At 41.7% G+C, this 25,325-nt stretch overlaps 1 protein-coding gene across 2 annotated transcripts in view; it reads right to left on the reverse strand.

The window, feature by feature from the left end:
• Nucleotides 1-3,045: 3,045 nt before the first annotated feature.
• Nucleotides 3,046-25,325, reverse strand: part of LOC139422925 (seizure protein 6-like) — a 231,464-nt gene continuing 209,184 nt past the window's right edge. Inside the window, exons 11-17 of one of the 2 annotated variants that reach the window (XM_071174402.1) lie at nucleotides 23,755-23,949; nucleotides 14,090-14,281; nucleotides 11,479-11,673; nucleotides 11,347-11,385; nucleotides 10,322-10,430; nucleotides 10,111-10,210; nucleotides 3,046-5,199 (exon numbers count right to left, since the gene is read on the reverse strand). In XM_071174402.1, the coding sequence (XP_071030503.1) occupies nucleotides 5,170-5,199; nucleotides 10,111-10,210; nucleotides 10,322-10,430; nucleotides 11,347-11,385; nucleotides 11,479-11,673; nucleotides 14,090-14,281; nucleotides 23,755-23,949 (860 nt within the window). In that variant the 3' untranslated portion in view covers nucleotides 3,046-5,169. Of the gene's footprint in view, nucleotides 5,200-6,948; nucleotides 10,211-10,321; nucleotides 10,431-11,346; nucleotides 11,386-11,478; nucleotides 11,674-14,089; nucleotides 14,282-23,754; nucleotides 23,950-25,325 lie in introns of those variants that run through there. The other variant, XM_071174401.1, reaches the window with a different exon arrangement.

Raw genomic sequence — 25,325 nt, forward strand, 5'->3', positions numbered from 1 at the left:
AACCTGACACTAGCATCTCTATTTTATCCTCGGAAAAGTTTATTTTTCTTAGCTGTTTTTGGTTGCGCCTTTGTATTTCATGGTACAGGGTGGTATATTCCCTATACAGAAATCAATTTCCTGGTTGCAAATATTCTAATAGTTTGCCTCATTTCAGTTTATGTGAATGGAAGGTCTATCCAGATGAGGGTGGGAAAGTCCCTGTGGTACACCACAGGGGAGTGTGATTAGTCCTCTGTTGTTCTTTATCATGATCCATGACGTTTACTCTCAGGTACAGCCGGATATTGGGAGGTCATTATTTGCAGATGATGGGGCCTTATGGAAGAGGGGAAGAAATGTGCCTACATAATCAGGAAGATACAGGAAGCAATTGATGAGGTAGAGCGGTGGGCATTAATGTGGGGATTCAGGGAATCTCTATAGAGAAAACTCAAAACAGTGTTCTTTACCAATAGAGAAACGTGGGAGATGAGGTATGCTTGAGGTTATATGGGAGAAACTTGGAGAGGGTGGGGGCCTTCAGGTTCCTTGGGATATACTTTGACATTAGACTGACCTGGGCAGAACACATTGAGAGAGTGGTGGGAAAGTGTAAAAAGGTGCTAAATGTGATGCGCTGTCTGACGGGGAAGGAGTGGGGGGCTGGGCATTCCTCATTGAGGACCATGTATGTTGCATTGATCCGATCTGTAATAGACTATGGCAGTATACTGTTTGGTTCGGCAGTCCGGACATCATTGGAAAGGCTAGATGTCATACAGGGACAAGGACTCAGAATATGTAGTGGGGCGTTTTGGACGTCTGCAGTGGCTGCACTACAGGTAGAGATAGGGGATATGCCATTGCAGATTAGAAGACAGCAGCTGGCAATTAATTATTGGGTCAACCTACACGGACATTGGGTGTCTCATCCTGCAAAAGGGATTTTACAGGCATGTTGGGAACATGAGCGAAGACAGAACACAAGCTTTGGGTGAGTGAGTAATACCCAGACGAAGGAGATGGGACTGTATGGAAGGGAGTTTAGTCCAATGGTAGCTATTCCTGTAAATCCACCATGGCTACTCCCGCCTCCAATAGTTGATCTAGAAGTGTTGGAGATACAAAAGAAAGATGGGTAGTGTGATGATCCATCTGATTTATTTAAGAGACGTCTGGATACTGTGTATCAGGATTTTGTGGCCATTTACACAGGATGTACTGGTTCAGCATTTGTAGTGCAGAAATGTGGGGTGTAAATCAGGAAACTTATTACAGATAATCTGGCTGTATATATGGTGGAGCTGATGGCCATACTGTTGGCCTTGCAGTGGGTGGAGGAAGTCAAGCCATCCAGCGTAGTTATTTTCTCTGATGCATGTGCAGTGTTAATGAGTCTCCAGTCCTTTAGGTCACGTAGCAGACAAGACCTGCTTTATGAGGTGCTACAAATCCATGGCAGGATTAGACAGATGGGTATACAGATAAGATTTACTTGGGTCCCAGCCCATGTGGGGGTGGAGGGGAACGAGGCAGTTGATGTACTGGCTAAACAAGCACTTAGAAGTGGGGATGTTGATGTTGTAGTTTCAATGAGCAAGGCAAAGGCAAAAAGCCTGATATGGACAGTGATGGAGCAGAGATGACAGGAGCAGTTTGAATAGAGATACGAAGGGCGGGCGTTTATTTCCAGTACAGAGGAAAGTCAGGGAGGGGAGGACGACAGGAAGGGACAGAAGAGAGAAGGCTATTTTTAGAAGATTAAGGGTGGGACACAGAATAAGTCCTTAAATGTGATAGGAAAGCATCCAACAGGAAAGTGTGATTATTGCCAGGAAACAGAGACCGTGGAGCATGTATTGCTACGGTGTGGGCAGTATCAGAGGGAAAGAGAGAGGCTGAGATCTAGTATGAGGGAGAAGGGGATACAGGAAATTAAGAGTATATTGAGTTGAACGTCATTAGATATAGTCTCAAATATTTTGTTATCTTTTTTTAAGAGCAAAGGGGCTGGCAGGTAGGATTTCTCTGGCCCACACTCCAGTAGAGTAGGTGGCGGTAATGCACCATAACGTAAGATGCCAACTGCCGATAAATCCCACCGAAGAAGAAGAAGTTTTACGTGACAAAACTAGCAACTATAGTGTAGAGCAGGGGTACTCAACTCTTACCCTATGAGGTCCGGAGCCTGCTGGTTTTCTGTTCTACCTGATAATTAATTGCACACACCTGGTGTCCTAGGTCTAAATCCCTAATTAGAGGCGATCAGTGAAAAAATGCAGTGGAACTGGCTTTGGGGTTCAGAGTTGAGTTTGAGGGGTGTAGAGAATCATTGTAAACCGCTGGGAAATATATTTTCCATAACCCCCCCCCCCCCCCCCCCCCCCCCCCCCCAAAAAATATATATTTTCAGCTGTTTGAAGCTGGTGTACAAAACCTAAAGTAAAAGACACAAAAATGAAACTTAAGAACGGGGAGCATAGAAATAGCACATATAATAGATATACCGCTTCTTAGATTTGCTTTCAATGAGAATGACAGATATATAACAAATTTCTAAGAGAATTTGGTAGGGTTAGCCAAAACGTTATATATTGCAGATTTAAAGGTACGATTTTGACCATATATGGTAAATTACGGGAGTTTTGAAACGCAAATAGCCCAGGCTGTGCATGAGCACCGAGGCTGCAAACAATTGGTATTCATCAATCAGTGGGGACTGGTGGGAGGAGCTATAGGAGAATGGGCTCATTGTAATGTCTAGAATGGAATGTGTTTGAGTGCATAAATATAATTGTTAAAACTGGAAACTATGATAACATTTAAAATGAAACACCCTCAAAGGCAAATTTGTGGCGCCCACAATAATCTGCTTTATTTATTCCTGTTTAAAAATGGCTGTGTCAGAGTGAAAAACTGTGGATAACTTTGTTATGAAATAGATTTTGTAGTTCAGTTCATGGTGTCAATCACAGCTAATTCACAATAAATGAAAGGCAAACACATAGGTAAATAGATATCTTGCCAACTTTATTTCATGTTGCATTTAATTTAAATCTTCTCTTTTCCGCACCCAAAGAAAACACATGAAAAAAATGCTATAGTATACTATGGTGTAAATACTATAGTATTCACTGTAGTGTTTTTGCGGACTCAAATCAGCAAAAAAACTATAGTGAAGACTGTAGTATTTACTGTAATATACTGTAGTATTTACAGTATACTGTAGTATTTAGTATAGTGTAGTATTTATTATAGTGTATTTATCTGCTGGATAAATATTAAAATAGCACATTTTCCACAACCTGTAGGTAGGTAGGTAGGTAGGTAGGTAGGACTGGGGTCTTAACAGATAGTTTAGATCCTCTGCGCTTTTCAATAATTTGTATGGAACACAATATATGGTCTATACTTGTTAAGTACATTTCTCACTTATCAGTGGCACAAATTGGGATATGGAGAGGGGAATGGGCAGGTAATATGGAAATTGAATACTGTAGTATTTACTATATTTAAATAAGTGTGGTAATTTTGCAGACTGTAGTGTTTGTGGACATTACTGTAGTATTTCCTAGAGTGCTTTTTTTGCAAATAATGCTGTAGTATTTACGATATTCTACATTATACTACAACATTCTATAGTAAGTACTACACGTGTTAGAGGGATACTACAGTGTGTAGTATAGAATTCTACAGTATACTACAGTTTACTACAGAATTCTTTAGTAAGTCATGTAGTATTCTATAGTAAACTGTAATATTTTTTCATGTGATTTACTTATTTTAAGGTGCATTTCACATTTGTTTTGTATAATCAATGCACATTTCAGCAGGATATGACAGTTCTGTCAGATAAAGGTGGTCAATTTCTTGCAATCCTTTTTACACAGAGTCTAACTCTCGGGGGAATTTTTCACAGTTAATGCAGTTCTTTTTATTCAGATTTTGAGTAATAAAATATACACCCACCTTACAACTTACTCTGAATGTACTATTGCTGGGCAATCATCAGTTTGCACTATATATTCAAAGTTTATGACCAAAGACACATAATGATACCAAAGGGAGTCAATTTAACATTTATAGAGACAACAATTAAGATAAACAGTAAAAATAAAACCTGTTGTGACTTGCAAACTCAGATTGGACTGGATGGATTGTTTATTTTACAAAGAGAAGAAAAGTACACATAGTTTGAATATCTGACATGTTTTTTGACGTCAACAAATGTTGTGGATGCAGTTCAATACTTTAAGCAGTCAATTTCTTGTGTGGAGAGACAGAAACGAAGGAGAGCACAGACAAGGGGTGGTAGACAGTGGCCCATGAGCATTCTTATGAACATTACGTTTGTGTACTTTAAAGAACAGCACTTTGTAGAAGATGGGATTTTAGATGGCCTCCTTCTCATTAAATTGGTGCATACTCTCAAGAGAAAGCTGTTGGGATTTAACATTAGTTTAACCAAGTAGTATTTACCTACTCTATATCTGCCATAAAGGGGAACTTAACACTGTGGTCTATACATTTCTCTGATGTATTTTATAGTTGTTTTAGCACAGGACATGTCTCTCAACAAAACTGTGAGTCAAACTTGAACAAAACACTAATTTTGTTCGTCAAGTCTCAGACACCCTCATATTAGACAGGCAGTTTATTTACAAAGTGATTTAAAAAAAAAAACATATAGCTATAGACATGGTTGGTGGAATTATAGTAGCAAAATTGAAAATGAAAATATTCACTTAAGGTAAATGTGAAATTTGGACAATGTTCAGTCAACTGTGGGTCATAATGTATTTTTCATGTATAGTGTATATTTCAAAATCTTTGCCAACTCATTATCGGTACATTCATCCTTCAGATTTCTTATGTAAAACTTAAAAACCAATTAAACTTAATGTATCACTATCCCCCATAATGTAACCAGTCCTGGGCTTATGAAATAAACAATGTAGAAACTCTAAAGAAAGGCCATCTGTGTTGAAGCTCTACAAAAATAACACCATGTTGAACCACCACCGTTGCAGCTCTGGTAGAAGTCCTCTGGAAAGACGGATATTTACAAAAGCCCACAAAAAGGAGGGAATGAAGAGGAAGAAGAGTGAGGAATAGGAGCTGAAGTCATCGCAGAAAAGCTGAGAGGTCACAAAAAGCAACGGTTGATTTCCTCTCGCTGTAAGGTCTCTAAATGGTTACCTCATAATCTCTTTTTTCCTGTAAAGACCAGACAAACACACTCATCAAAGGTTCTTACTGGCCAAAAGTTCTTACTCTGGGTCATAATACGTCAGTTCCTCAGCCACTGCCACCCCATACTTTACTTTCATTATCAACAGTGAGATGTTATGCAAAGGTATTTTCTTTCCCAAATTTAAGTTAATAGTAACTACTTGAGGGAAAGAGAAAAAGAGAGAGTGATGAAGTTAGTGGGGGTCAGGGAGCTCAGTGGTGAGGAACCCATTAACCCCACAATGTGTTGACTGAAGTTTTGACACCAGTTTGGTGCAGTGACAGGTGATACAGTGGGTGAGGTGGATATGAGGTGTGCTCGTTAAGATGGACAGTCGGCATCAGAAGAAGGCCTCACCTCATTGTTCTTTTGCAGACAGCCAAGGAGGGACAGACAGACAGACAATTAATAATCACAGAACACAAGCCGGCTGATGGGAGGAAGAGGTGGAAAACGAGGAGGATGAGGAGAGTATGGCCCAGTCAAAACGGAGACCAGATTATGTAAGTAACGAATTAGAGAAGCACATCTGCTCACGTCACACAGCTGTCTGAATACCTGCTTAACTAATAGGACATTCCCGCAACACAATATTTTGAATCAAGTGAGATGGCTTTTTAGAGCATGATATGCATCACTGTTACATTTGTAACCAAGTTGATGAATAGTTTAACACAACACATTGATATACGGTACCAGTTTAAAGTGTGGACACACCTACTCATTCAAGGGTTTTTCTTTATTTTGACTATTTTCTACATTATAGAATAATAGTGAAGACATAAAAACTATGAAATAACACGTATGGAATCATATAGTAACAAAAAAAAGTGTTAAACAAATCCAAATATATTTTATATTTGAGATTCTTTAAAGTAGCCACCCTTTGCCATAATGACAGCTTTGCACACTCTTGGCATTCTCCTAACCAGCTTCATGAGAATGCATTTCAATTAACAGGTGTGCCTTGTTAAAAGTTAATTAATGCGTTTGAGCCAGTCAGTTGTCTTGTGACAAGGTAGGGGTGGTATACAGAAGAAAGCCCTGTTTGGTAAAAGACAAAGTTCATATTATTGCAAGAACAGCTCAAATAAGCAAAGAGAAATGACAGTCCATCATTACTTTACTTTAAGACATGAAGGTCATTCAATAGAACTTTGAAAGTTTCTTAAAATTCAGTCGCAAAAACAATCAAGCACTATGGTGAAACTGGTTCTCCTGAGGACCGCCACAGGAAAGGAAGACACAGAGTTACCTCTGCAGTCTCTTCTCAACATCAACTGTTCAGAAGATACTGCGTGAATCAGGACTTCATGGTTGAATTGCTGTAAAGAAACCGCTACTAAAGGACACCAAAAATAAGAAGAGACTTGCTTGGGCCAGGAAACACAAGCAATGGAAATAAGACACAATGAACATTAGCAATGGACATTAGCACACTTAATGATTGAGTTGAAGGTGTGCATGGCCACGCAGTCATGGGTGAACAGGGAGTACAGGAGGGGGCTGAGCACGCATCCTTGTGGGGCTCCACTGTTGAGGTTCAGCGAAGTGGAGGTGTTTCCTACCTTCACCACCTGGGGGAGGACCGTCAGGAACTCCAGAACCCAGTTGCACAAGGCGGGGTTCAGACCCAGGGCCCCGAGCTTGATGATGAGCTTGGAGGGTACTATGGTGTTGAAGGCAAGGCTGTAGTCAGTGAACAGCATTCTTACATAGGTATTATTGTCCAGATGGGATAGGGCAGTGTGATGGCGATTGCATCGGTCTGTGGATCTATTGGGGCGGGAAGCAAATTGAAGTGGGTCTAGGGTGACAGGTAAAGTGGAGGTGATATGATCCTTGAATAGCCTCTCAAAGCACTTCATGATGACAGAAGTGAGTGCTACGGGGCGATAGTCATTTAGTTGGAGACTTATATTTCCCTCACTAACTTAAAACATCAGCTAACCGATCGCTGCAGCTGTACATAGCCCATCTGTAAATAGCCCATACAATCTACCTACCTCATCCCCATATTGTTTTTATTTACTTTTCTGCTCTTTTGCACACCAGTATTTTTACTTGCACATCCTCTGCACATCTCACTCCAGTGTTAATTTGCTAAATTGTAATTACTTTTCTACTATGGCCTATTTATTGCCTTACCTCCTCATGCCATTTGCACACACTGTATATAGATTTGTTTTTCTTTTTTCGATTGTGTTGACTGTATGCTTGTTTATTCCATGTGTAACTCTGTGTCACTTTGCTTTACCTTGGCCAGGTCGCAGTTCTAAATGAGAACTTGTTCTCAACTAGCCTACCTGGTTAAATAAAGGTGAAATATTTTTTTTTTTTAATAGTTCAGTTACCTTTGCTTTCTTGTACAGGAACAATGGTGGCCATCTTGAAGCATGTGGGGACAGCAGACTGGGATAGGGAGAGATTGAATATGTCCGTAAACACACCAGCCAGTTGGTCTGCGCATGCTCTGAGGACGCGGCTAGGGATGCCGTCTGGGCCGGCAACCTTGCGAGGATTAATATGCTTAAATGTCTTACTCACGTCGACCACAGAGAAGGAGAGCCCACAGTCCTTGGTAGCGGGCCGCATCGGTGGCACTGTGTTATCCTCAGCACTTAACCAGCATGGCTACCACAGCATTCTGCAGCGGTACGCATTCCCATCTGGTTTGCGCTTAGTGGGACTATCATGACCCAACACACCTCCAGACAATGACCCAACACACCTCCAGGTTGTGTAAGGGCTATTTCACCAAGAAGCAGAGTGATGGAGTGCTGCATCAGATGACCTGGACTCAACAATCACTTGACCTCAACCCAATTGGGATGAGTTTGACCGCAGAGTGAAGGAAATGCACCCAACAAGTGCTCAGCATATGTGGGAACTCCTTCAAGACTGTTGGAAAAGCATTCCAGGTGAAGCTGGTTGAGAGAATGCCAAGTGTGCAAGTCTTTCATCATGGCAAAGGGTGGCTACTTTGAAGAATTTCAAATAAAATATATCTTGATTTGTTTAACACTTTTTTGGTTACTATATGATTCCATATGTGTTATTTCATAGTTTATGTCTTCACTATTATTCTACAATGTAGAAAATAGTAAAAAATTAAGAACAACTGAATGAGTAGGTGTGTCCAAGCTTTTGACTGGTACTGTACATGGTGGAATCATGTTTATCGTACATTGTGCCTTTGACATTTCACAACAAATCCAACATGCAGATATGAAGGACTCATGGACAAAGGAATGTGTAAACCAAATACAATAATTGAGACTCAATGTCAAATCGAAGTGCTCTGATAATGTTCTAATGTGCAACACATAAAACTAATGTAAATACTAAGTGGAAATATAAATACTGTCTATTATAGTCCATGTGATTTAATAACCATAATTCATAAAAGGGTCCATATGTGTATACATTTCAAAAGCATTTCAAACTATACTGAACAAAAATATAAATGCAACATGTAAAGTGTTGGTCCCATGTTTCATGAGCTGAAATAATTATCCCTGAAATGTTCCATATGCACAAAAAGCAGATTTCTCTAAAATGTGAACTGGCAAATCCCGGTTTCAACTGTACCGGACAGATGGCGTTAAGTGTGCGAGTGGTTTTCTGATGTCAACTTTGTGAACAGAGTGCCCCATGGTGGCAGTATGGTTATGGTACAGACAAAGAGCACAATTGCATTTTATTGATGGCAATTTGAATGCACAGAAATACTGTGACTAGATCCTGAGGCCCATAGTTGTCCCATTCATCCACCGCCATCACCTCATGTTTTAGCATGATAATGCATGGCCCCATGTCGCAAGGATCTGTACACAATTCCTGGAAGCTGAAAATCTCAGAGTTCTTCAATGGCCTGCATAACAGACATGTCACCCATTTAGCATGTTTGGGATGCTCTGGATCAACATGTACAACAGCATGTTTCAGTTCCCGCCAATATCCAGCAGCTTCGCACAGCCATTGAATAGGGGTGGGACAACATTCCACAGGCCATAATCAACAGCCTGGTCAGCTCTATGAGAATGAGATGTGTCGCGCTGCATGAGGCAAATGGTGGTCACAGCAGATACTGACTGGTTTTCTGATCCACGCGTCTACTTTATTTTGTCTGTGACCAACATATCTGTATTCCCAGTCATGTGAAATCCATAGATTAGGGCTTAATAATATTTATTTAAATTGACTGATTTCCTTATATGAATTGTAATTAAGTAAAGTCTTTGAAATTGTTGCATGTGGCGTTTATATTTTTGTTCAGTGTAATTAATGGACGAGACTCAATTACTGCACAACTCATTCACATGTGAATGAGATGATAATGACAATGATGGATGAGCTTTAAAGTGTCTTTAAAGCTGACACTGATATTAAGTATTACAAAAATATATCTTTCACCTCCTTCATACATTCATCATCTCTCCAGGAACGTAGTTGTCATGCTCAAATTTCAAATGTAAACATCTCTGTGCACTACATGTCCCCTATCCACTGATGGAGTGCTTGTGCGGTCCTATTTATCCACTAAAAATAATGTGATACTCATACAAAAACACATTTAGCTTTAAATCTAAGTAGACTGTAGTGCTTTAAAGATTTAAAGCTAAGTAGACTGTAGAGCTTCCAAACGTTAAAGCTAAGTAATAGACTTCGAGAGCCAGAATTGATTGGCAATAGTGCTTGTCTGCATTCATCACAAGGCCACAAATGTTGAGGCTTAGTTCAGAGCTCTGGTTGCTGATTTGTTAGATAGTGCCCTCTGCTGGTAAGATATGAGATGACAGTCATGCAGATTGCAATGAGATGGATCAGGACTGGACAATGGTATTCTTGGAGTCCACGTCTCGGAGATTCATGTGCATGACATCCGTACTTACTCCTTTATCATAGATTGGGTTGTTGAAGGCTGACTCCTCTGTCATGTTGTCATACGGCGGTAGGGATGATGTTGGCATTCTGATGGTCTTCCCCTGAAGTCTAACAGGGACAGAGACAAACAAGCACACTTGAACAGAGTCTCAACTGCTCTGAAGCATATAACTGAATTAGTTATGTAGTTACTTTCCAATCTCTTATTCTCATACTCACTTTGCAAAGTAGAGGTAAATCCCCAGGATGACTACCAATACAACCGCAGCAGGAATCAGAACGGCGATGGCAATGTTGGTTCCCTCCATACCGTACTCAGGACTAGCAACTGAAAATAAACATGAAACATGCATAACCTGAAACAAGTACAGCATAAGTATACTATATATACATACAAAAGTATGTGGATACGGCTATTTCAGCCACTCCCGTTGCTGACAGGCATATAAAATTGAGCACAGCAGTAGAATGGCCTTACTGAGGAGTTCAGCGACTTTCAACATGGCACCGTCATAGGATGCCACCATTCCAACAAGTCAGTTCGTCAAATTTCTGGCCTGCTAGAGCTGCCCTGGTCAACTGCAAGTGCTGTTCTCGTGAAGTGGAAATGTCTAAGAGCAACAACGGCTCAGCCGCAAAGTGGTAGGCCACACAAGCTCACAAAACAGAACTGCTGAAGTACGTAGCGCATAAAAATCGCATTTGCTCGATTGCAACACTCACTACCGAGTTCCAAACTGCCTCTAGAAGCAACGTCAGCACAAGAACTGTTCATTGGGAGAATCATAAAATGGGCTTCCATGGCTGAGCAGCCACACACAAGATCGACATCGGCTGGAGTGGTGTAAAGCTTGCCACCACTGGACTCTGGAGCAGTGGAAATGTGTTCTTTGGAGTGATGAGAAACACAGAGCCCTGACCTCAACCCCATCGAACACCTTAGGGATGAATTGGAATGCAGACTGCAAGCCAGGCCTGATCGCCTAACATCGGTGCCCGACCTCACTAATGCTCTTGTGGCTGAATGGAAGCAAGTCCCCGCAGCAATGTTCCAACCTCTAGTGGAAAGAGTGGAGGCTGTTATAGCAGCAAGGGGGGGCAACTCCATACGAATGCCAATGATTTTGGAATGAAATGTTTGATGAGCAGGTGTCCACATACTTTTGGTCATGTAGTGTATATCTCCTCTATGGCATCATAATACTTCACACTGCGGTTACAACTAGCTGGTATACTGTACTTACCATCCAACTTCCGCTCATTCAAATACTGCAAAGAGGATGCTGGAAAAAAAGAAAAGCGATTTGGGGACCCTGATCATTTTACACATCATGGAACTGGGTATCATAAGTTATTAGCAGTTGATACAAGTGTACCTCTACAGGCGGGTGGTGTGCCGCTCCACTGTGACGGGTGTCCAGGGACACAGCGGATGGTGGGCTCCCCCTGCAGCTCATAGCCGGTACGGCAGGAGAAGCTCAGTGTCTCCCCTGCCTGGTAGAAGGCTTTCTCTAAGCTCTGCACGCTGGTGGAGGGGGCACCAGGGTTCCTGCAGGGCTCATACTTCTCAGCTGCCAGGACACACACAGACAGACACACACCATGGCTGTCACTATGGTTGTCTCTATACTTCTTAGACAGCAGAGTACCCTTATTACATGTATAATTTCTAACATCATTACAGTTTTCCACCACTTACTTGCACAAGGTACTTACTTACACAGGTCTGCCAAATTAAAGGAAACACTTCCACACAGGTGTGGTTTCTGAGTTAATTAATCCCTAAGAGTATATTGACGCACACATATGTCAATCTAATTAACATTAAAATCCCCATAGAAATCTGTCAGTTTAAACTAGAGATCTGTTTTTTTTGCCTGGGCTGCGTCTCAATCCACCCTTCCGCATCTGCAGTGGAAAGTGGCAGAGCTAGAGCAGTGTTTGTCACACCAGGAGACATCCTAAACATCGGTCTTCTCACAAAAACATCTGTTTTGCCTACTAACTAATATGACCACTCTATGGAAAGATGAGACTCTCATGAACACGATGATGTTCCCCGTTTTGCTCTACAATCCACCACACGTGTCACAGGACTGAAGGTAACCCATACAAATCAATGTATATGGAGGTAGTTTTGTGAAAACAAATTTAAGGGGTTAAATATGTGTAAATAATATATATATATTTCCTGAGCTTTCTTATATCTCCTAGATATAGGACAAACACTTTCAAAACCATATTCCTTATGATTTATTTTTTACTGTCTTGTTTGCCATTTATAAATGGGTTATTATTATTATTAGACCATTAATAATCACCATTTATAAATGGGTTATTATTATTATTAGACTATTAATAATCACCATTTATAAATGGTGTGTGTGTGTGTGTGTGTGTGTGTGTGTGTGTGTGTGTGTGTGTGTGTGTGTGTGTGTGTGTGTGTGTCACTAAAGCTCAACCCAGTTGAACATTTATGGGAGATTCTGGAGTGGCGCCTGAGACAGCGTTTTCCACCACCGTCAACAAAAAGCACCAAATCATGGAATTTCCCACGGAAGAATGGTGTAACATCCCTCCATTAGAGTTCCAGACACTTGTAGAATATATTCCAAAGGCACATTGAAGCAGGTCTCGAGGCTAGAGGTGGCCCAACGCCAACAGAGACTTTCAATCTTCATCATTTAAATGTTATGCTTGTTGTTTTTCTTTTTATGCGCTTTGAGCTTTTTTGAAAAGTACTATACAAGTTCAAACATTTATTTATTATTATTATTATTATATCTGTAACCTAAGTATGTCTAGTAGGTGTCACGCCCTGATCTGTTTCACCTGTGTTTGTGCTTGTCTCCACCCCCCTCCAGGTGTCGCCCATCTTCCCCATTATCCCTTGTGTATTTATATCTGTGTTCTCCGTTTGTCTGTTGCCAGTTTTTTTTGTTCGTAGAACCTATCAGCGGTTTCCCCCTTGCTCCTGTCTTGTCTAAGTTCCTCTTCTGTAGTTTTTCCCGGCTTTGACCCTTCTACCTGTCCTAACCCTGCCTGCCATCCTGTACCTTTGCCCCACTACTCTGGATTACCGACCTCTGCCTGACCTGACCCTGAGCCTGCCTTCCGTCCTGTACCTTTGCCCCACTACTCTGGATTATTGACCTCTGCCTGACCTGACCCTGAGCCTGCCTGCCGTCCTGTACCTTTGCCCCTGTTGTTGTAATAAACATTGTTACTTCGACATACAGTCTGCATCTGGGTCTTACATTAAACTTGATAGTAGGTTAGGTCTACTGTCTAGCCTAGGCCTACTATGTTATGCTTGTAAATTCTTTGAGCCATTTTCTAACTTTTTTTTGTAATTCTTAATGATTTTAAATGCATTATCCATGTGTGCTTGTATTGTGTTGTAAATTATCAAATAAATCTAAACGCCTTAAGACACGATGTTGGTGTTTCCTTCATTTTGTCAGTTAGCTGTACCTCGCCTTGTTTTGCGCTATGCAAAAGTAATGATGTTTGACACTGATAGATGCAGCTATGAAAAGGCACTATCACCACAGAAATAGAATGAATAGAGCAGGCTTGGAAGCTCTAACCCTAGCAATTTGACTGGTAAACTCATGGGTAGACTCGCAATGGCTGCCTGGTATTGTGATGCGATCATTTCCATGGTAATGTGGAATGTTCTATCAACTGATGCTGGATCACCATGGTAATGTAGAATGTTCATTCAAATTATGCTAACTGATGCCGCTCATTTTTGTAATGTCAGTTGAGTTGACTCAACAAATCACAGCACAAGTTGAACGATACACTTACTGGCACAGAGTTCTCTGAGTTATCTAAAGGAATACTGCAGACTTTCAGAAAAACCATGCTGATTGTTAGAGAGGAGGACGACTATCCTGTTTGAATAAAATAAAAAACACTGTGTGTTTGTGTGTGCGTGCGTGCATGTGTGTGTATTTTACCAGATATAGTTTCCCGACTTACGGTTACACTTGGGCAGCCTCTCGCTCCACTTGGGGTTGGCTGAGTCTCTGTTGTAGCAGGTGAGCAGTGTGCTTCCAGACAGGGAGTAGCCCTTATTGCACACATACTGCACTGTCGATCCCACCATGAAGCGGGATCCCGTCACCATCCTCCGGCTGTGCTCCACATTCCCCGGGTCAGGACACGTCATCACTGATTACACAGACACAACCAGGCAGAAAACACAGGCAAATGGATAACCACTCTAATACATAACCACTACAGTACAATACATTCACAATCTTCATTATCAGTTACACCACAGGTGATCAACAGTGGTTCCCTCAATAACGTGCCAGTCTCATACAATAACCCAGTAGATGACACAGAGCCTTCTAATTAAATATCAGACATCTATCTTCTTGGTCATTAAAAATTAACATGGCTGGATATTGAAGCCATTCAGGCATTGCAGCCTACAGCCCAAGGGACACCCCAACATAAAAAATTATTACAGTTTACTATAGAATACTAGGGTACTTACTATAGAATTCTGTAGTAAAGTGTAGTATACTATGTAATACCATACTTTACACTGTAGATCATGTGTAATAATTTTGTAGTATACCCTAGAATACTATAGTAAATCCCCCAAAGAACACTGCAGTAAATAATACAGAAAGGTCTGCAAAATCACTACAGTCCACACAAACACTATACTTATTTAAATATAGTAAATACTGCAGAATTTCATTTCCATATACCCTGCCCATTCCCTTCATCTCTATTTTTGCCCACCTGAGTGAGAAACCTATATGCCAAGTATAGACCATATATTGTGTTGCCTACAGGTTATAGAAAAGAGCAGAAGAGCTGAAGTCTCCATTCATAACCCAGTTCTACCTCCTTACAGGTTATGGAAAATGTGCTCTTTTAGTATTTCTACAGTAGGTTTCCTGAAGGAGAACGTCCCACACTTCTATGTCAAAGATAAAACAAAAACACTTTAGTAAATACTACAGTAATGTCACCAAAAACACTACAGTAAATATTACAGTATACAACAGTTCGCAAAAAATACAGTATACTACAGTCAGCAAAACCACTACAGTAAATACTATGTTATATACACTACAAAAGTATGTGGACATTTGCTTGTCAAATATTTAATTCCAAAATCATTGGCATAAATATGGAGTTGATCCACCCTTTGCTGCTATAACAGCCTCCACTCTTCTGAGAAGGCCTTCCACTAAATGTTGGAACATTGCTGCGTGGACTTGCTCCCATTCAGCCACAAGAGCATTAGTGAGGTCGGGCACTAATGTTTCGGGCGATTAGGCCTGGCTCGCAGTCGGCGTTCCAATTCATCCCAAAGGTGCTCCATGGGGTTGAGGTCAGGGCTCTGTGCAGGACAGTCAAGTTGTTCCTTCCCGATCTTGAAAAAACATTTCTGTATGGACCTCGCTTTCTGCACAGGGTCATTGTCGTGCCAAAAGGGCCTTCCCCAAACTGTTGCCACAAAGTTGGAAACACAGAATCGTCTAGAATTGTGTATGCCGTAGCGTTAAGTTTTTTCTTCACTGGAACTAAGGGGCCTAGCCCAAACCAGACCATTATTCCTCCTCCACCAAACTTTACAGTTGGCACTATGCATTGGGGCAGGTACCGTTCTCCTGGCATCCGCTAAACCCAGATTTGTACATCGGACTGCCAGATGGTGAAGCGCGATTCATCACTCCAGAGAATACGTTTCCACTGCTCCAGAGACCAATGGTGGTGATCTTTACACCACACCAGCCGACGCTTGGCAATGAGCATGGTGATCTGAGGCTTGTGGCTGCTCAGCCATGGAAACCCATTTCATGAAGCTCCCAACGAACAGTTCTTGTGCTGATGTTGCTTCTAGAGGCAGTTTGGAAGTGAGTGTTGCAACTGAGGACAATTTTTACACACTACGCACTTCAGCACTCTGAGGTCTCATTCTGTGAGCTTGTGTGGCCTACCACTTCGTGGCTGAGCTGTTGTTGCTGTAAGATGTTTACACTTCACAATAACAGCACTTACAGTTGACCAGGGCAGCTCTATTAGGGCAGAAATTAGACAAACTGACTTGTTGTAAAGGTGGCATCCAATGACGGTGTCATGTTGAAAGTCATTAAGCTCTTCAGTTTGGCCATTCTACTGCAAATGTTTGTCTATGGAGATTGCATGGCGATGTACTTGATTTTACACACCTGTCTGCAACGAGTGTGGTTGAATTAGCCGAATCCACTCATTTGAAGGCGTGTCCACATACTTTTGTATATATAGTTTACTACTCTTTTTTTTGATACAGTATTTATACTATAGTAAACTCTAAATACTATATTATACTGCAGTAAATACTACAGTATTCACTCTGGATACATTCAATAGCAACATATAAAGTGTTGGTCCCATGTTTCATGAGCTGAAATATAAGATCCCAGAAATTTTCCATATGCACAAAAAGCTTATTTCTCTTCATTTTTGGGCTCCAATTTTTTTTACATCCCTGTTAGTGAGCATTTCTCCTTTCCCAAGATAATCAATTCCACCTGACGACAGGTGTGGCACATCAATAAGCTGATTAAATAGCCCGATCATTGCACATATGTGCTGGGGAAAATAAAATGCCACTCTAAAATGTGCAGTTTTGTCACGCAATGCAATGCTAAATATGTCTCAAGTTTTGAGGGAGAGTGCAATTGGCATGCTAACTGCAGGAATGTCCACCAGAGCTGTTGCCAAATAATTTAATGTTAATTTCTCAACCATAAGCTGCTTCCAACTTCATTTTTTAGAATTTGGCAGTACGTCCAACCGGCCTCACAGGCAAATCCTGTGTAACCACGCCGGCCCAGGACGTCCACATCCGTCTTCTTGACCTGCAGGATCGTCTGAGACCAGCCACCCGGACAACTGATGAAGCTCTGGGTTTGCACAACCGAAGAATTTATGCACAAACTGTCAGAAACCATCTCAGAGAAGCTGATCTGCGTGCTCGTCGTCCTCACCATGGTCTTGACCTGACTGCAGTTCGGCGTCGTAACCGACTTAGGTGGGAAAATGCTCACCTTCGATGGCCACTGGCATCCGTGAATTGTGCTCTTCTCAGTTTCATCTTTCCCGGGCAATGTTGTGAACAGAGTGGTGATGGGGTTATTGTATGGGCAGGCATAAGCTACGGACAATGAAAACAATTGCATTTTATCGATGTCAATTTGAATGCACAGAGATACCGCAACGAGATCCTGAGGCCCATTGTTGTGCCATTCATCTGCCGCCATCACCTCATGTTTCATCATGATAAGCATGGCCCCATGTTGCAAGGATTCCTGGAATTTGAAAATGTTCTTCCATGGCCTGAATACTCACAAGACATGTCAGCCATTGAGCACGTTTGGGATGCTCTGGATCGACATGAACGACAGCGTGTTCCAGTTCCCACCAATATCCAACTTCACACAGCCATTGAAGAGGAGTGGGACAAAATTCCATAGGCCACAATCAACAGCCTCATCAACTCTATGCAAAGGAGATGTGTCGCCTGCCTGAGGCAAATAGTGGTCACACCAGATACTGACTGGTTTTCTGAGCCACGCCCCCTACCTTTTTAAAAAGTTATCTGTGACCATCTGTATTCCCAGTCATGTAAAACCCATAGATTGGGGCCTAATGCATTTATTTCAATTGACTTATTTCCTTATATGAACTAAGTAAACTCTTTGAAATTGTTGCATGTTGCGTTATATTTTTGTTCAGTGTAAAAGTAGCTTTTTTATGCTCTCCTAGCTGTGCCATTGAGGAACTAGAGCAAGCACACTTATAGTTGTTTTGTTTGGAACACAACCCTGCATCCCCGCCCTCACACAATTACTGTTGTTGTCTACGCAATTCAAAAACATCCCAGTATAAATCGCAGTCCGGGTCATGTGGGTATCATTTGAAAGCCTGTTCTAATGCCAACATGACTAGTTAAGTTATTAAATATGATATTACAGTGTTAAGCCTTCACAATGCAATTGAGTGAAACAGATCATCATTTTGATGCGCGTAGAAAGGAATAATGAGTGCCTTCAGGTGTGTGTGCCGCAGCTAATTGTCTGCACAATAGACAAACATAGGCTCATTCTGTTTAGAACAGCCAAACATACGCCATTTGTCATCTTGGAACTGCATTTTTTATATTAATACTTTTTTAAAAATTGTGATTTATAAGGCGGTGCAGCAGCACCCTCAGCACCCCTACTTCCCGCGGCTATGTCAAGATGGTATTTATTATAATCCTCAATGTCTCGTCTTTCAAAATACATAGAATCCTCTTCATTTACAGCATTTCCCCCACTCAGACAACAAAACATTTGCAAAAGTTGCCCAATTAGCAGGAGGGATGAGACATTTTCTTGTCGCTCGAGGTGCTCAAATTCACAATGTCTGTCAGTCAAAATCCATACAGCGCTGTGAAGTGCAGAGCCCGAGAGCTGTTATGTCATGTATAGCAGTTACTGTGTTCCAATGTATTAGTGCTGAAATCTGCCATGTTCAACCCATATACAGTTACGAGTGTAAAGGGCTGCAGCCTTTTCACCAAACTTTCCTCTTTTCTTTTTATGTCAGATGGTCCAGCACCATCCTCAGACAATTGCTTTCATTTTTGGTATAATTCTCATTTCTGGAAAAGGCTTTAAATAAAGGTTTAAATTCAGGTCATGTGACATGATCAAACAACACAGGCTTGTTGAGGTGTCTGCAACATGTTCTCTCACCTGTAGGTGGCAGTCAAAACAGTTTGAGTTGTATGTTTCTCAGTAGACCCCTGAAGCAACAGATTTCGGGACAGCAATTATGTTCACACTAGTGGTTTATGAATGCCATTAATTAAATAATGTTCTCACTTAAAACGTCTGGTTAAATTTGGCATGACTATTGCTTTGGTGTAGCAGTGGCTGTAAAACCAAGTGGTACTAAACATGAGTATCCTGACAGTGCATTTTCCTCTGGATTTGATAACACAGGTTATCATCTGTAGGAAGTGTTGACATGTCAGCTGGTTCATGGACAAGTAACAAGTAACAGAGGGGTGAATTAGGGATTGAATGGGTGAAAGAATTATACACGTTCATTTCTGGAGTCTGAAGTATATTGAAGTCTGGCAACTTTATGCTTTTTATTGTACTGTTTTTAAAAAATGTATCACTACAATTTAATTGTTTTGAATGTTCAAGTTATTTTCAAATGTTAATAGTATTTTTTTTACATACAGATGTGCCTTGTTGAAATAAATGAATTTAGTTCCTACTGTACATACAGTACCAGTCAAAAGTTTGGACACACCTACTCATTCAAGGGTTTTTCTTTATTTTCACTATTTTCTACATTGTAGAATAATGTATAAATAATGAATTTAATAATACTATTAAATTACACATATGGAATCATGTAGAAACCTAAAAGTGTTCCAAATATATTTTATATTTGAGATTCTTCAAAGAAGCCACCCTTGATGACAACTTTGGAATTCTCTCAACCACCGAAGCAGCCAGCTACCAAGGACTGTTGGCTCTTCTTCTCCGTGGGCTAACTGAGTAAGACATTTAAGTATGTTAACCCTTGCAAGGCTGCCTGCCCAGACGGAATCCCTAGCCACATCCTCAGAGCATGTTCAGACAAGCTGAACTAAACTGAACTAAATGACTGAGTAGCACTCACTTCTGTCATCATTAAGTGCATTGAGAGACTAGTCAAGGATCATATCACCTCTACCTTACCTGACACCATAGACCCACTTCAATTTGCCTACCACCCCAAAAGATCTACAGACGATGCAATCGCCATTGTACTGCACACTGCCCTTTCCCATCTGGACAAGAGGAATACCTATCTAAGAATACTGTTCGTTGACTATAGCTCAGCATTCAACACCATAGTACCCTTCAACCTCATCATTAAGCTCTGGGCCCTGGGTCTGAACACCGCCCTGTGCAACTGGGACCTGAAGTTCCTGACTCCCAGGTGGCCCCCAGGTGGTGAAGGTAGGAAACAACACCCGCAAACACAGGGTCCCCACAAGGCTGTGTGCTCAGCCCCCTTAAGTACTGTCTGTTCACCCATGTGTGCGTGGCCACACATTCCTCCAACTCAATCATCAAGTTTGCAGATGACACAACGGTAATAATCCTGATTACCAGAGACAGCCTACATTGAGGAGGTGAGGGCCCTGGGAGTGTGGGGCCAGGAAAATTACCTCTACTCAACGTCAACAAAACAAAGGAGCTGATCGTGGACTTGGACTTGGTTCGTGGAGCACCCCCTATCCACATCGAAGGGACTGCAGTGGAGAAGGTGGAAAGCTTCAAGATCCTCTGGATTCACATCATGGACAAACTGAAATGGTCCACACAGACAGTGTGTTGAAGAAGGTGCAACAGCGGCTCTTCAACCTCAGGAGGCTGAATAATCTTGGCTTGGCACGTAAAACCCTCACAAACTTTTACAGATGCACAATTGAGAGCATCCTGTCAGGCTGTATCACCGCCTGGTACGGCAACTGCAACACCCGCAACCGCAGGGCTCTCCAGAGGGTGGTGCGGTCTGCCCAACGCATCACCGCGGGGAAACTACCTGTCCTCCAGGACACCTATAGCAGCCGATGACACAAGAAGGCCAAAAAGATAATCAAGGACTACAACCACCTGAGCCAGTGCCTGTTCACCCCACTATCATCCAGAAGGCGAGCTCAGCACAGGTGCATCAAAGCAGGGACCGAGAGACTGAAAAACATCTTCTATCTCAAGGCCATCAGACTGTTAAATAGCTATCACTAGCACCTTAGAGGCTGCTGCCCTATATACATAGTCTTGAAATCACTGGCCACTTTCATAATGGAACACTAGTCACTTTAACTTTAATGTTTACATACAGTGCCTTGCGAAAGTATTCGGCCCCCTTGAACTTTGCGACCTTTTGCCACATTTCAGGCTTCAAACATAAATATATAAAACTGTATTTTTTTGTGAAGAATCAACAACAAGTGAGACACAATCATGAAGTGGAACGACATTTATTGGATATTTCAAACTTTTTTAACAAATCAAAAACTGAAAAATTGGGCGTGCAAAATTATTCAGTGCAGCAAACTCTCTCCAGAAGTTCAGTGAGGATCTCTGAATGATCCAATGTTGACCTAAATGACTAATGATGATAAATACAATCCACCTGTGTGTAATCAAGTCTCCGTATAAATGCACCTGCACTGTGATAGTCTCAGAGGTCCGTTAAAAGCGCAGAGAGCATCATGAAGAACAAGGAACACACCAGGCAGGTCCGAGATACTGTTGTGAAGAAGTTTAAAGCCGGATTTGGATACAAAAAGATTTCCCAAGCTTTAAACATCCCAAGGAGCACTGTACAAGCGATAATATTGAAATGGAAGGAGTATCAGACCACTGCAAATCTACCAAGACCTGGCCGTCCCTCTAAACTTTCAGCTCATACAAGGAGAAGACTGATCAGAGATGCAGCCAAGAGGCCCATGATCACTCTGGATGAACTGCAGAGATCTACAGCTGAGGTGGGAGACTCTGTCCATAGGACAACAATCAGTCGTATATTGCACAAATCTGGCCTTTATGGAAGAGTGGCAAGAAGAAAGCCATTTCTTAAAGATAAGTTTGCCACAAGCCACCTGGGAGACACACCAAACATGTGGAAGAAGGTGCTCTGGTCAGATGAAACCAAAATGGAACTTTTTGGCAACAATGCAAAACGTTATGTTTGGCGTAAAAGCAACACAGCTGAACACATCATCCCCACTGTTAAACATGGTGGTGGCAGCATCATAGTTTGGGCCTGCTTTTCTTCAGGAGGGACAGGGAAGATGGTTAAAATTGATGGGAAGATGGATGGAGCCAAATACAGGACCATTCTTGAAGAAAACCTGATGGAGTCTGCAAAAGACCTGAGACTGGGACGGAGATTTGTCTTCCAACAAGACAATGATCCAAAACATAAAGCAAAATCTACAATGGAATGGTTCAAAAATAAACATATCCAGGTGTTAGAATGGCCAAGTCAAAGTCCAGACCTGAATCCAATCGAGAATCTGTGGAAAGAACTGAAAACTGCTGTTCACAAATGCTCTCCATCCAACCTCACTGAGCTCGAGCTGTTTTGCAAGGAGGAATGGGAAAAAATGTCAGTCTCTCGATGTGCAAAACTGATAGAGACATACCCCAAGCGACTTACAGCTGTAATCGCAACAAAAGGTGGCACTACAAAGTATTAACTTAAGGGTGCTGAATAATTTTGCACGCCCAATTTTTCAGTTTTTGATTTGTTAAAAAAGTTTGAAATATCCAATAAATGTCGTTCCACTTCATGATTGTGTCCCACTTGTTGTTGATTCTTCACAAAAAAATACAGTTTTATATCTCTATGTTTGAAGCCTGAAATGTGGCAAAACGTCGCAAAGTTCAAGGGGGCCGAATACTTTCGCAAGGCACTGTATTTTGCATTATTCATCTCATATGTACAGTTGAAGTCAGAAGTTTACATACACCTTAGCCAAATACATTTTTAACTGTTCTGGGGGGTAAATAGCATAGTGATGGCTCAATCAAGTCTGGTGTTATATAATGTAAATTAATTTGGTTACGTAAATAGTCAGTATATGTACAGTTGAAGTCGGAAGTTTACATACACCTTAGCCAACTACATTTAAACTCAGTTTCATAATTCCTGACATTTAATCCTAGTAAAAATTCACTGTCTAATGTCAGTTAGGATCACCACTTCATTTTAAGGAAGTGATATGTCAGAATAATAGTAGAGAGAATTATTTATTATTATTTCATCACATACCCAGTGGGTCAGACGTTTACATACACTCAATTAGTACTTGGTAGCGTTGCCTTTAAATTCTTTAACTTTGGTCAAACGTTTCCGGTAGCATTCTGGCAGAACTGAAAAAGCTTAAGGACAACAAAGTCAAGGTATTGGAGTGGCCATCACAAAGCCCTGACCTCAAATCCTATAGACAATTTTTGGGCAGAACTGAAAAGGCATGTGCGAGCAAGGAGACCTACAAACCTAACTCAGTTACACCAGCTCTGTCAGAAGGAATGGGCCAAAATTCACCCAACTTATTGTGGGAAGCTTGTGGAAGGCTACCCAAAATGTTTGACCCAAGTTAAGCAATTTAAAGGCAATGCTACCAAATACTAATTGAGTGTATATAAACTTCTGACCTACTGGGAAAGTGATGAAAGAAATAGAAGCTGAAATAAATCACTCTCTACTATTGTTCTGACATTTCACATTCTTAAAATAAGATGTGATCCTAACTGTCCTAAGACAGGGAATCTTTATGAGGATTAAATGTCAGGAATTGTGAAAAACTGAGTTGAAATGTATTTGGCTAAGGTGTATGTATGTAAACTTCCAACTTCAACTGTATGTACTTTTAAATGTCACCTCAACTGCAATCCAAGTCATTGGGTTGTGCTATAGATTAAGCACAGTGATAACAAAGTTGCTTTCTAAATATAGAATATCTGACATTCTATTTCAATTTGAACTTTGTTCTGCTTTTAAATGGTTGACAGCATAGTGATAACACATTGGGATGGGTGGTGTGCCCAGTGGGTTGTTATTTCCTAGCTTACCTTTCTCACAGCTAGGCACGTCTCCACTCCACGTCAGGTCCCACTGGCACATGAGGATCTCAGAGCCCTGCACCTCGTAACCTGGGTAACACTGGTAGGTGACCACTGTCCCATGGATCAAGTCTGGGTGGGAGGTGCTCTTCCAGCCATTAGTGATCTCTGGCAGCTCAGAGCATGTGTCGTTCCTGGGGACCTCTGTGGGTGGTGAGTCACGCGGGGGCAGGATGGAGTGAGTTGGAGGTAGAGGGGGAAGGATAGATATTGAGAGAGACAGAGATAGAATGAGCAGGGGATGTTGAGATGTTATCTTTGTCAAAAATGTCCCTCATTGCCTTCCAGGTGCCGCAGTGATCCAGGGCACTGCATCGCAGTGCTAGCTGTGCCACCAGAGACTCTGGGTTTGTGCGCCCAGGCTCTGTCGCAGCCGGCCGCGACTGGGAGGTTCGTGGGGCGATGCACAATTGGCCTAGCGTCGTCCGGGTTAGGGAGGGATATCCTTGTCTCATCGCGCACCAGCGACTCCTGTGGCGGGGGCCGGGCGCAGTGCACGCTAACCAAGGTCGCCAGGTGCACGGTGTTTCCTCCGACACATTGGTGCGGCTGGCTTCAGGTTGGATGCGGGCTGTGTTAAGAAGCAGTGCGGCTTGGTTGGGTTGTGTTTCGGAGGATGCATGACTTTCGACCTTTCGTCTCTCCCGAGCCCGTACGGGAGTTGTAGCGATGAGACAAGATAGTAACTACTAATAATTGGATACTATGAAATTGGGGAGAAAAGGGGGTTAAAAATTCAACAACAAAAAAAGTCCCTCATCTGCACATGGGTTATCCATTAATCTGAAAAATAAATTATTGATTATTGATTTCTCTAATGATATAGACTAATGAAATCTACACAGGTTGATTTATACACATCAAGTAAAGCCCAAATGCTCTGACTGTACTGCTGTGTGTGGTTAATAAAACAGATTCATGAGAGTCCAGCAGCAGAGCACAGGGAATCCGGTGGTGCGTTCTGCATGTGAATTCGGTTCTGGAGTGTGAAGAGCATGCCATCAATTTGCAGTGATTGCATACTGCACTGTGTGCCGGGCAGTGGGTGGTTTGGCACTACCCATTCTGCCCCTTTCTTCTTTCACTATGGCACACAAGGCTGGGGGTGCAGCACGCAGCAAATACAGATGATGTAGACAAAGCGCGCCACATAATTGTGTTTTTTGTGTTTGATGTCCCATAATCCTATGCACCGGTGGCCGTTCAGAGGGAAAAGACAGCAGATAAAGCCCTGCTTTTCATCTTGTATCCTGCCGTTCTCTCTTTGCGGTATTACTTTCTATTTAGTAATAATCTACCTCTATCTAACTGGTTGCTAACAGCAGCCCGTTTTTGGAGTCTCTCTTTTTAGCCAAGGGAATTTTATTAGAATTTTGTTGCCTGTGATAGTATAAAAAAAAAAATACAACACTGTATTCTGTGTACTGTATGGACAATTTTGCCATAGGAGAATAGAGGCTTTATCTTTTATCTTCCAATAACTCTTCCATTAAAGTATTTCTCAGAAAACCGTGTGCAGG

The sequence above is a fragment of the Oncorhynchus clarkii genome, chromosome 12, assembly GCF_045791955.1.
Source record: "Oncorhynchus clarkii lewisi isolate Uvic-CL-2024 chromosome 12, UVic_Ocla_1.0, whole genome shotgun sequence".
Classification (NCBI taxonomy): domain Eukaryota; kingdom Metazoa; phylum Chordata; class Actinopteri; order Salmoniformes; family Salmonidae; genus Oncorhynchus; species Oncorhynchus clarkii.